General features: G+C 36.1%; 1 protein-coding gene across 1 annotated transcript; it reads left to right on the top strand.

The window, feature by feature from the left end:
- Positions 1–979: 979 nt before the first annotated feature.
- On the top strand, positions 980–11,425 carry LOC140831815 (major pollen allergen Bet v 1-D/H-like). The gene is made up of 2 exons (XM_073195552.1): positions 980–1,235; positions 10,964–11,425. The coding sequence occupies exons 1-2, from the start codon at positions 1,049–1,051 to the stop codon at positions 11,263–11,265; spliced, it is 489 nt and encodes a 162-aa protein (XP_073051653.1). The 5' UTR covers positions 980–1,048; the 3' UTR covers positions 11,266–11,425.
- Positions 11,426–13,890: the final 2,465 nt, after the last annotated feature.

Here is a 13,890-nt window from a genome sequence, read left to right as displayed (position 1 = left end):
TAAATATCATTTTTCAACAATTTAATCTTTATTAGTTAAATATATTTCCTATCCCATACGTTGTGATGACTCGTAGAAATGTGTTTATTATAGATATGGATAACGATTGCCAATAACAAAAATAGTTAACGACGTCAAATTTTAACCAATTATTTAATTCCCTCCACATTGTGTTCAGACTCGATATCCATGTTTATTACAATTTTTGTTCATGGTTGATATTCAAGAAAAATATATTTATATATTTTTATTTACTTTATTTGAATAAATATTTTTTGTATTTTTTTACAAAGATTATTATTTTTTATTTGATTCGGTGTGTGTGTGTGTGTGTGTGTGTGTGTGTTTTTTTTTTTTTTTTTTTTTTTTGCATTTTCTTTTCTTTATTCATTGAGATTTACGGTTTGATGGAAAGAAGCAAAGAAAAGAAAGGACCTGGTGAAAGTTTGACAAATCATTAAGAATGTGTTTGGGTTGAGTTTTTTGAAACTATGGAGTTCGAACACTTGATTTTAGATCTTAACTTGTTTGCTCTCATTTAATTTACAAATGAAGACGATATTACTAATATGGAAAATAAAAATCATTTATTTTGAAACATTTGTTTTTTAAATAAAGGAGGGACTCGATTAAATATTTAAAAACCTCTTATTTTTGGAGACTTTGGGCCATAAACGTATAATTAATAATTCTTGGTATTTATAATTTAAATAAACCAACCTTGAATCTCTAGAAACTTTAACCTTGAAGTCAGAGGTGGAGGGCTCTGACAGTAAAAATTGTGTTTTTTAAAAAAATTTCATATATATTTAATAATAAAAAGTATAATAAATATATAAAATACAGCAAGTGTGAACACATTAAAAATTCTTATATGGGGTGATTTTGTTATTTCTAAATGTTTTAGGGGTTAGTTGTGATTATATCCAACAAACATCTCCCATTTTCTCCTATAAATTCCCATCACAATCTCAGCATTTTTTCCAAGCCAATTAATAGCATATCACCAAACTTGTGTTCAATATTGCTTCTTTCGTGCTCGAAAAACATGGCAGTCGTCGAATTCTCCGTCGAAATCAAAGTTCAAGTCACCCCAAAGAGGATGTTCAAGACAATTGTAACCGATGGCCACCACGTCTTACCGAAAATAATCCCTCATATCTTCAAGAGCATCGACGTTCTCGAAGGAGAAGGCGGCGCAACCGGATGTGTGAGGCAATTAAATTTCCCCGATGGTAACATAATTAAAATTCATTATTTGAACTTATATATTTTAAATATTATTTATGTACATGCATGCATATCAAGCATGTTAGAGTAGATGCCCTGCAAGCCAACGGTTGGCTAGGGATTTTATTGACTCAAGTGAAATAAATAATCTTTATTTTAATATAATTTAACTTTTAATGGTTTCGTAACACTTTATCTGTATACCCATGCAAGCAGCATAGATAAAGTCCTTGATTATGCTTTAATACAAATGAATCGTAATTCGATGTTGAAACTCATTTGTAAACACTGCATATTCTAAATTCGTTCCTAGTCGATTCAGCCGCCTAAAACATGGATAAAGGTCGCTTGAGCTCGAGACTAGCATCTGTGATGTTGTGTACTGCGTTTCTTGGTAAGGGCATAGAGATGTCCAAACATACAGATGGGTAGTCATATGATGATTATACCGAACAACCCTCCCTCGGACTTTTCAAGTGGTTATCATTCATCGAGAGGATAAGTCCGTGGTTATGATTGTACACCATTAGTCCTTACGACCCGGGACAACACTGAGGCTCTATATGCTAGGGCTGTGCTTTGACTCGTTTACCGGCTCCAGGAGAGTCATCAGGTGGCGAGGTTGGGTACAGTTGCGACACATATAGGAGCCAGTGTATTGTAGTCGGGGATTCACCGCTCACCTACGGGTGTGGATATCCTATGTGATCTAATGAAATAATAGTGCATGGAATCTCTGGCCAGAGTACGAGATGTACGTTGGAGAAGGAGTTCTCCAAATAGTACACGCGATGCCACTATTATAGTTATCACATAGTTATCGAATTAATATGCAACCCTCGATGAACCAATGGTTGCAGATTCGATCGGGATATATGAGATGAAGGGACCGTACTGTACGTTAATCATAATCGACTGGTTCTTGCAGGCACTATCAGTGATACCTAGGGGATCATGGGGCGATGCTACTAGACGCTCTTACCATGATCCGATGGGTGCAATCAGAAATGAGTTCTGACATTCTTGATCAAGGTGTTGATGAAAAGAATGGGGCTAACTAGGGTAAGCCCGAATAAAGGATTATGTCCTGAATCACAAAGAGTTGTGAACCCACGGCTAGCTGTATCCCTGAACCATTGAGGGTCACACAAGTACTGGATTGTTTGTTCCCGTTGAGAGAATAAATTCAAGGAGTTGAATTTATATTATGATATAGTAAATTCAAGGAGTTGAATTTATGATAATTAAATTTTGAGAAAAATAAATTCAAGGAGTTGAATTTATGATATAGTAAATTCAAGAAGTTGAATTTATGAAATTTGGAGAGAATAAATTCAAGGAGTTGAATTTATAAAATTTGATAATTTAATTTATTAAACTCAAAAGTTGAGTTTATTAAATATTAAATTTTTGAGGTGATGTAAATTCAAGTAGTTGAATTTATAATTTAAATAATAAATTCAAATGTTGAATTTATAATGTATTTAATTTATTAAGCTCAAAAGTTGAGTTGATTAATTAATAAATTAAATATGGTGGATAATATGTTTAATGGGCTTGTAGGGGTACGAGTCCAACATATTAAATAATTAAAGTTTTAATGGATTTGATTAAATTAATTAAACTAGTTGGACTAGCCCAATTAATTAAATCAAGCCCGTTAATGTTAATTATGTAATTAGGGTTTAATTTAATTATATATATAATGCATGAAAGTAAAACCCTACACCACCCACCACCAAACTCACGAGAATCTCAACTCCAAAAGAAAAAAATTGGCCACCTTTTCTTTGAGAAAAACCTTTGAGCCGTCTCTCAATTTTTCTTCTCATACGCAAAATCTCTTCTAGTTTTTCTAGTGCAAATCAGAAGAGGAACGAACGTTCTAGTCGTGGACCTAATTAGAAGAATCGAAGAAAGTTCGTAGGGATTCATCAAGAGCTAATCCGTTCATACCGGATTAGTTGGAGCCAAGTGATTTAATTCACAAAGGTATAATTTTCAACTCCCTATGAATGTTTTGATTTAAATCATACGAGCGCCCAAATATATTTTGATTGTCAAAATAAAAATAAAATTTTAAACTTCCGCTGCGTTTGGGCGCGTAGAAAACCGAGATCCAACAGTGGTATCAGAGCCAGGTTTTCTGAATCGTATGATTTAAATTATATTGAATAATTTATTTCTAACCACACAAGAAAATTTTTCAGAAAATTTAGCACCACGAAAATTATTTTTTTTTCAGAACAAAAAAAAAAAAAAGAAAAAAAAAAATTTATTTAATCTGCCCGGAACTGTTCCGGGCAGTCGTGTGCGCAGGGACGCGCACGGCAGCGCGCAGCGTGCGCGCGCGGCGTGGGACGCCCGCGCGCAGCACGGCAGCGCGCTGCGCGCGCGCGGCGTTGGACGCCCGCGCAGCACGGCAGCGCTCTGCGCGCGCGCGGCGTAGGACGCCCGCGCGCAGGCGGCGGCGCGCAGCGCGCCAGGCGTGCGGACGCCAGCGCGCAGCGCCGCGCGCACCTGTGCGCTCCCTGAGCGCACAGGGGCTGCCGCCACTGCCCGAAACGTTCGGGCAGTGGGCGGGCAGCGAGGGCGGCTACCCGGGATCGTCTCGGGATGCGTGAAAAATGCTGGGCTTGAATTGTTTGGGCCCATGGTGCAATTTTCTGATTTTCAAAATTTTGGGTAAAATTGATATTTTTGAAATTGATTCAATTTTTCTTTTTGAAAATTAATTTTCTGAAAATTAATAATTTTCTTGTAAAATAAATAATTAGAATATGATTTTAATTATTTATGGTAAAAATGAGTTTTATAAGAAATCAATTATTATTGATTTAATTGGAAATTAAATAAAGGAGTTTATTTAATTTATTAAATTCTTTAATAATTGTGGTGGTTAGTGATAAAATTATTAGATATATGATTTATCAATTAATTAAATTGTTTAATTAATTGATGTTAATATTTGATATTAAATGCATGGAGGATGATCGAGAGCCTTGACCAATGTGTTAGGTGTATGTTAGGATATTTTACTGTTTTTATTCTTTTTTTAATATTTGATATTATTAAAGTGGGCCTGGTTTATGGCCCGTTCCCACCCCCATGAGATGTATCCCTTATGTGCCATGTCTATTTAAATGTAATTATTAGAAATAGTGGGAGATCAAGACTGGAAGATGGTGGGCCCGATGAACGAGATGAAGACATGTAAAATATTGGAAGCTCTTGTAATAGTTGCATTTGCATCCCTGCATTCACCTAGGTTTGGACCTGGATCCATGTATGGCTCACATGGATCTAATAGTGTTGGCGATCGATCATCCTTATTTATTGTTGAATGCTATATTATGATATATGCGATATATAGTAGTATGCATGTATGTATATTATTAGATAATATAGTTGCATGGATCCGGCAAACATACAAACTCGTGGCACGCGTTTTTAAATTAAAATGATGAGACAATTTTTTAATTAAAATCCCTCATTTTGAATATGATTCAAAATTTATATCAAACCGAATAAGTAAAAATTAAAAGAGTTTAATTTTTCCTTGCCTTCCATCAACCGTGGTTGCATGTTGATCGCTACCCGCGGACAGTGTCTGACTCATATTATTGGGGAGGCCTGTACGCCGGAAAGCTGTGACTTCCACCGGACATATGATGTGAATTGAGTGGAACTCTCATGACTTCGGCTCATATTATTGGGGGAACTCATGGCGACCGTCTATTACAATTCAACATTGATGGGTTGGTTTGACACGCGAAAATAAACGGCGTCATATTATTGGGTCCTTATTAAACGTGAGGCAAAACACGCGGAGGTTGCATAGGGATGCAATTGGACTCTACCTTTTAGAAATTATAATTGGCTGATATTATTCGGGATTATAATTGGCTAATTGGACTCTACGTGCCTACTAAGGAAATACGATTTCCCTTTTTCATCAGAGGGTGGTGGAAATGTCAAAATAGTAGGAGGGTAATTTATAAAATGAAATCCATATTTTATATCTTAAAATTATTTTAAAATAATCAGCAACTATTATTCTGTTTTCATGTCAGTATATTTTTCGATTTCGTCACATAATCCAATTTTGTTATTAACAAGCTAACCGAATCTAATTTTCAAGACTGGTTGGAAAATTGTTCTGAATTCAGAGAAAATAGCATACACACTAATGTCAGTCTTGTTGAACTGAAAAAGCATGCAAGATGGTAGGACCATAGTATGCAAGCTAAAGTGTAACATGCTCCCTTTTACGTCAAATGAACTGTAGGGACATTTTGAGGAAATCTTGAATGCTGCTGACATTCGAATGCGCATGCAAGAGTTGCATGGTGCATGAAACTATGCACACCATTTTAAAAGCTCATGACTACATGCATGCATGATGGGGCTTTGGCCCATGAGCATGGTGTACGTATGACTGGGCTTGCTAAGAATGTGGTGGGCCTGGAATATGTGATTCCTAATGAGTTACAAGATAACATCAATTTGTTGTCTTTATCTTCCTCATTTGACGCGGTTATGGTGAACTTTAATTTGAATAAGATAGTTGATAGCCTTGAAGAGCTAGTCAATACGCTTATAACTTATGAGATCACCATAAAACATAGCATTGTTGTTTTTCTAATGGGCCTGTCGTCAGACGAAAAATGACCCAAAAGATAAGGGAAAGAAATGTTCTGACCCTCACAAGAAAAAACAATCCCAATAAGAGGCAAACTCTGAAAGACACTTAAAAGGCTTACGAAGCCCGATAAGTTAGAACATATTTATTTTACTGCAAGAAGTCCGGACATAAGAAATTATATGTGCCAGAAATGTTCTGGAAATGATAAGTGAATGTCCAAGTAAACATGATTTCAACAAAAACCAAAATAAAGTTAGATGATCCAAATCTCACACAAATATGGCACGCTAGACTAGGTCATATTTCCCAAAGAAAGATGCACAAGCTAGTGGGAGAATGCATGTTTGACTTGTCGGACATAAATTCTCTACGTGCTTGTAAATCCTGTCTAAAAGAAAAATGACCAAGACTCCATTCGATGGAAACGTGGAACGTGCGCATGGTCTATTGGATTTGATCCACACAGATATTTGTGTCCCGCTAAGTGTTAGCACAAAATATGGGCAATCCTACTTCGTTATACTTACTGATGACCATTCGAGGTATGGATATGTTTATGAAACATAAATCTGAATCATTTGAAAAGTTCAAAGAATTCAGATCTGAAGTAGAAAATCAGCTAGAAAGAAGTATTAAGGCACTTCGATCTGATTGTGGTGGAGAATACTTGAGTGTTGAATTTTTGGGTTATCTAAAAGAGAATGTGATTCTCACAGTGGACTCCACCAGCAACACCACAATTGAACGGTGTTTCTGAACATTGTAAGAGAACCTTGTTGGACATGGTTCGATGAATGATGAGATTCACTGAATTGCCTACATCGTTTTGGGGCTTTGCGCTTGAAACCGCGGCAATGTTGTTGAATAATGTCTATAATAGTGCAGTGGTTAAAACACCATATGAGATATGGATGGGAAAAAAATCCCAAATATTCTTACATGAGAATATGGGGATGTCCTGCTTACGTGAAGCAGACAGTGGGAGACAAATTGGATAGTAGATCCACTTTGTGCTACTTTGTAGGATATCCAAAGAATTCTGTTGGATATTATTTCTATCATCCCAATGAAGCAAAAGTGTTTGTTTCAAGAAATGCCACCTTTTTGGAAAAAGGAATTTCTATTAGATAGAAAAGGCAAGATGATAGAACTTGAAGAAATTCAAGATACTCCCTCAACTATAGAAGTTGAACCCATTTCCCAAGAACCAGTAGTTGAAGTACAAGCTCCTAGAAGGTCTGATAGGGTTATTAGACCACCTGCCAGATATACACTTCTTCATGAACAAGGCCACGATGAGCCTTGTGTTGGATGTGATCCAATGAATTTTAAAGAAGCAATATCTGATACTGATTCAACCAAATGGCTTGAAGCCATGCAGTCAGAAATGGACTCTATGTATTCAAACCAAGTCTGAAATTGGTGGATCAACCTGAGGGAATCGTTCCCATAGGGTACAAATAGATCTACAAAAGAAAGCTTGGGGCGGATGGGAAGGTAGTGACCTTCAAAGCAAGGCTGGTTGTAAAAGATTATACTCAAAGGCAAGTAGTTGACTATGAGGAAACTTTTTCACCAGTTGTTATGTTTAAGTCCATTAGAATACTACTAGCCATAGCATCATGGTATGACTATGAGATATGGCAAATGGATGTAAAGACTGCATTCCTCAATGGAGACATCAAAGAAGAAATTTATATGTCTCAACCCGAGGGATACACATCAGTAGGAAGTGAACATAAGGTATGCAAACTTCAGAGATCAATATATGGTCTCAAGCAGGCATCAAGGAGTTGGAACCTCAGATTTGATAGCACTATCAAAGAGTTTGGTTTTGCAAAGAATCCTGAGGAACCATGTGTGTACAAGAAAGTTAGTGGGAGTGCAGTGACATTCCTAGTACTTTATGTTGATGATATCCTGCTCATTGGGAATGATGTAGGATTACTGCAATCAACTAAAGTATGGTTAGCCAGTAAATTCTCCATGAAAGACATGGGTGAAGCATCCTACGTATTGAGAATACAAATCTATAGAGATAGATCAAAGAGGATGCTAGGACTCACCCAAGTCACTTATATCGATACCATTTGTGAAACGATTCTCTATGGAAGAGTCCAAGAGAGGATACTTACCAATGTGTCATGGTGTTACTCTATCTAAAGCTATGTGTCCCAAAATTGATGAGGAGATAGAGATGATGACACGTATTCCATATGCGTCAACTATTGGTAGTATCATGTATGGTATGATATCGACACGTCCTAATGTTGCTTACGCTTTGAGTGTTACTAGCAGATATCAGGCAAACCCTGGTCCAATGCGTTGGAAAGCCGTGAAAGATATTCTTAAGTACTTGAGAAGGACTAAGAATTTGTTCATGGTCTATGGGGGTGGAGAATTAAAATTGAAAGGCTACACTGAATCTAGCTTCCAATGTGACGTAGATGATTCGAAATCGACCTTTGGTTTTGTATTCATGCTAAATGGTGCGGCTGTCTCTTGGAAATGTTCCAAGCAAGACACCGTTGCGGATTCCACCACTGAAGCTGAATACATTGTTGCATCTGATGCATCCAAAGAGGCAGTTTGGATGAGGAATTTTGTCCAAGAGTTGGGCATTATTCCTAATAGAGTTGATCCAGTCCCGTTGTACAGTGACAACACTGATGCCATTGCGCAAGCAAAGGAACCAAGGTCTCATCAGCGATCCAAACATATACTGAGGAAGTTCCACATCATACGGGAGATTGTGGGAAGAGGAGACATCAGTCGAAAGAGTCACCTCTGCAGATAATGTTGCTGATCCACTTACAAAGCCCTTGCCAGGACCATTGTTTGAAAAGCATCGCGAAGCAATGGAGTTAAGGGTAGTTGGCTCTAGGGCAAGTGGGAGATTGTTAGAGTAGATGCCCTGCAAGCCAACGGTTGGCTAGGGATTTTATTGACTCAAGTGAAATAAATAATCTTTATTTTAATATAATTTAACTTTTAATGGTTTCGTAATACTTTATCTGTATACCCATGCAAGCAGCATAGATAAAGTCCTTGATTATGCTTTAATACAAATGAATCGTAATTCGATGTTGAAACTCATTTGTAAACACTGCATATTCTAAATTCGTTCCTAGTCGATTCAGCCGCCTAAAACATGGATAAAGGTCGCTTGAGCTCGAGACTAGCATCTGTGATGTTGTGTACTGCGTTTCTTGGTAAGGGCATAGAGATGTCCAAACATACAGATGGGTAGTCATATGATGATTATACCGAACAACCCTCCCTCGGACTTTTCAAGTGGTTATCATTCATCGAGAGGATAAGTCCGTGGTTATGATTGTACACCATTAGTCCTTACGACCCGGGACAACACTGAGGCTCTATATGCTAGGGCTGTGCTTTGACTCGTTTACCGGCTCCAGGAGAGTCATCAGGTGGCGAGGTTGGGTACAGTTGCGACACATATAGGAGCCAGTGCATTGTAGTCGGGGATTCACCGCTCACCTACGGGTGTGGATATCCTATGTGATCTAATGAAATAATAGTGCATGGAATCTCTGGCCAGAGTACGAGATGTACGTTGGAGAAGGAGTTCTCCAAATAGTACACGCGATGCCACTATTATAGTTATCACATAGTTATCGAATTAATATGCAACCCTCGATGAACCAATGGTTGCAGATTCGATCGGGATATATGAGATGAAGGGACCGTACTGTACGTTAATCATAATCGACTGGTTCTTGCAGGCACTATCAGTGATACCTAGGGGATCATGGGGCGATGCTACTAGACGCTCTTACCATGATCCGATGGGTGCAATCAGAAATGAGTTCTGACATTCTTGATCAAGGTGTTGATGAAAAGAATGGGGCTAACTAGGGTAAGCCCGAATAAAGGATTATGTCCTGAATCACAAAGAGTTGTGAACCCACGGCTAGCTGTATCCCTGAACCATTGAGGGTCACACAAGTACTGGATTGTTTGTTCCCGTTGAGAGAATAAATTCAAGGAGTTGAATTTATATTATGATATAGTAAATTCAAGGAGTTGAATTTATGATAATTAAATTTTGAGAAAAATAAATTCAAGGAGTTGAATTTATGATATAGTAAATTCAAGAAGTTGAATTTATGAAATTTGGAGAGAATAAATTCAAGGAGTTGAATTTATAAAATTTGATAATTTAATTTATTAAACTCAAAAGTTGAGTTTATTAAATATTAAATTTTTGAGGTGATGTAAATTCAAGTAGTTGAATTTATAATTTAAATAATAAATTCAAATGTTGAATTTATAATGTATTTAATTTATTAAGCTCAAAAGTTGAGTTGATTAATTAATAAATTAAATATGGTGGATAATATGTTTAATGGGCTTGTAGGGGTACGAGTCCAACATATTAAATAATTAAAGTTTTAATGGATTTGATTAAATTAATTAAACTAGTTGGACTAGCCCAATTAATTAAATCAAGCCCGTTAATGTTAATTATGTAATTAGGGTTTAATTTAATTATATATATAATGCATGAAAGTAAAACCCTACACCACCCACCACCAAACTCACGAGAATCTCAACTCCAAAAGAAAAAAATTGGCCACCTTTTCTTTGAGAAAAACCTTTGAGCCGTCTCTCAATTTTTCTTCTCATACGCAAAATCTCTTCTAGTTTTTCTAGTGCAAATCAGAAGAGGAACGAACGTTCTAGTCGTGGACCTAATTAGAAGAATCGAAGAAAGTTCGTAGGGATTCATCAAGAGCTAATCCGTTCATACCGGATTAGTTGGAGCCAAGTGATTTAATTCACAAAGGTATAATTTTCAACTCCCTATGAATGTTTTGATTTAAATCATACGAGCGCCCAAATATATTTTGATTGTCAAAATAAAAATAAAATTTTAAACTTCCGCTGCGTTTGGGCGCGTAGAAAACCGAGATCCAACAAAGCATGCACACAACATTATTATAAATACATAAGAAAATTATTATTCTTTATGCAGAAAATTGGATAAAACAGTATAATGTTTCAAGGAATTGCTGAATACTAATTAGTAGATGCACATTGTGTCTTACATTAATTATTTTACAGGTGCTCCATTCTCCCACATGAAAGACAAGCTCGAATTCGTCGATGCCGAGAACCTAGTGGTGAAGATCGTACTCTTTGAGGGACCTGGGCTCGGGGAAAAGATGGAGTCGTTGCACTCCGAACATAAGTTTGTGGATTCTGGCGACGGCGGATGCATCATCAAGTTGAAGAATCAACATCATTTGAAGCCGGGTCACACCCACATTTCAGAGGAGGAGTTTAAGGCTGCAAAAGAACATGGCATGACATTCTTCACCGCTACTGAAGCTTACCTTGTTGCTCATCCTGATTTTTGTGCTTAGAGAAATTAAGTTTTCATATATGAAACAAATAAGCCCTATGAATTGGGCATGTGAGGTGTGGATCTATTGTTTTTACTTTAATTTATGTGGAGCTTGTGGTGTTTTGTTGTGCTCAATTAAAAAGTGAAGTTTGAAACAATAAATGTTTTTTTTATCCTTACTTCTCACCGGTCCTATACATGTTTTAATTCGTCGATAATTTTATGGGTATTTTAAAAATTTTAATTATATATTTTAATAATAAAATAAGTCAAATTGTATTCCGATCCAACAACGGTCCTTTTTTATTCCAAATAACTTAAAATCTGACTATTGCAAAAAAGGGTAATTAGAAAGGGAAAGGGAAGGGGAAAAAAAAACTTACTTCTTGTATTTTTCCATTGTTTTATTTATTTATTTTCCTTCCTTCTCACTTGTCTTGTCAAGCATAACATTCGACTGTTAAAATTTATGATTTTATTTTTATTGAAAATAATAAAACATTATAAAAAATAAATAGGTATAATATATAATTAGTGAAACCGAATAAGTTTTAACTCAAATAAACTAATTTTAATAAATAAACGTCAGTTTGTGCGGCCGGTAAAACCAAGTTACCACAAACCCTTTTCATCGAGCCATTGAGTATTTGGCAACGAAGTCAAAACATTAAGTACTGAATCGGGAATTTTCCGTACCTTATGGTAAGAGTCTTTATATTTAAATAATTAAAATGTATAATATTTTAGAATATGGATTACAATATTTTGTTGGTCAATACCTCATTATTTATTTATTTATTTAATTCAATTAGTCTTTACAATTTGAAACCTGAAATGACTTCAATCCCTCCATCCCCCATTTGTGTTAAAAAAAATTAAATAAACATCAAACTTCTAGAAACTTTAATCTTAAAAATAGAAATTAAAATCAAAGATGGAGTGCTGCAACTGTTGAACCTATTTTTTTTTTTTTAAAACAAAAAATAAACTATTTTTTCCAACTAGTCTCCTATCCCCATTTTTCTCCTACGAATTCCCATCACAATTTCTGCGCTCAAATTTCAAGACTCTTTGAAGATGATATTCAAAACTTTGGTAACCGATGCACACCATATATTATAAAAATAATCCCTCATGTTTTCAAGAATATTTTAACATTTAACACGAACTATGAAATAATATTAGTAAAGAAACATGTAAAAATATCATTATTTGTTAATACAATGTATGAAATAATATTTAACATGAAATAGAATGAGAATATACTAATTAATAGATGAATGTTATATCTTAATGTGTAAGGTCTAAAAATAAGATGATGTAATTCAACTGCATGTAAATTTAAGGAAAACGAAAAATAGCTAATTAAATAGTTTTAATTGCATAAATTGAAAATGATGTGCATGGTTCCACGTATAAAAATGTAATTTCTACACGAATGCATGAAAACTTTATTTTTAAAGGTTATTCAAGATTCGATCGATTAACTGAGATCGAAGGCTGAAAAGAGAAAATATTTTTATTAAATAATTGTTTTTAATTATTTAAAATAAGATTTATGACATATGATATTTTTGAGAATAAGGGGTTTTGAGGTGATTTTATACACCGAGTTAAAACTTTAACTTTATTTGATTTTCGACTAAAATATAAATTTTTCGAGAACTCGGAAAATATTTTCACGAACTTTCCTAAACAAAATACTTTAAATATTATCAAATGGGCTTAAGAGACCTATTGTACAATGCTAATGAGCATAGGCTTATAGTAGGAGTTTTAAAACAATTAAATAAGCCACAAACCCTCCCCATAAACCCCAAACTCACGACCCTCACCACTTCTACACCGCAAGGACTCTCTCATCAGCATTATTGCACACACCACACGAAATTATTCCAGGGTAGTCACGGTTTTCAAAGGAATTTCAGCCTAGGAGTTCTACGTCGTCCATTTGTTTTCGAGCGTAATATACGTAAAGGCACGCTTTAACTTTCTTTCAAACATATGTGACACCATATTATGTATATTTGTTTAAATTTTCATGAAAAAAATATGTTTCACAATTGTATTTTCGTTTTATTGATTATACATGCATATAACGTGTGTTTTGGTGACATGAAACTCTTCCTAATGTTGCATAAAGAGGCTGCCATGGTAGGGTAACATAGAGGGACATTTTTCCAACACAATAAGGGTCCATAAGTGCCAAACCAAAGGGTGCAAACGATTGGAATATGGCTTGAACGAAAATTGCATGCTTTGCTGTACAAGGGTTTGGTTAAGGGGAACCACGGCTTGTGTCTCAACCAGCACTGGACCACGGCTCGGGCTGGACGTGGTTGGGTGTGAGAAAGAGTCTTAGCAATGCTAGGACTCAAGCATAGTGGCTAGGGAAGAGTCAACGCGAGATAGGACTCTTCCGAAGCCAATCGAGAATAGCAGCTATGCTCAGGAGGGTTGCGGCTTGGCCAGGGGGTCCATGCTAGGTCTGACAGGGTCCGGCGAGGGTCCAGAGGGTGAGGGCTTGATTGTGGCTCGAGGATAGGAGTCCTAGCATAGTTACGAAGAGTCCTTGGTTTTTAGCTAGGGTCGCACTACTCTTGTTGCATCGTACATGGGGCTGCAGCTGGTTAGGTTGAGTCCA

The sequence above is a fragment of the Primulina eburnea genome, chromosome 5 (genome assembly GCF_022965805.1).
Source record: "Primulina eburnea isolate SZY01 chromosome 5, ASM2296580v1, whole genome shotgun sequence".
Taxonomy (NCBI): domain Eukaryota; kingdom Viridiplantae; phylum Streptophyta; class Magnoliopsida; order Lamiales; family Gesneriaceae; genus Primulina; species Primulina eburnea.
This window is presented reverse-complemented; position numbering and strand designations above follow the sequence as displayed.

Coding starts and splice junctions, on each gene's coding strand:
- LOC140831815 (XM_073195552.1), top strand. CDS start 1,049: ATGGCAGTCGTCGAATTCTCCGTCGAAATCAAAGTTCAAGTCACCCCA. Junction 1,236..10,963: donor GCAATTAAATTTCCCCGATG/GTAACATAATTA, acceptor ATTATTTTACAG/GTGCTCCATTCTCCCACATG.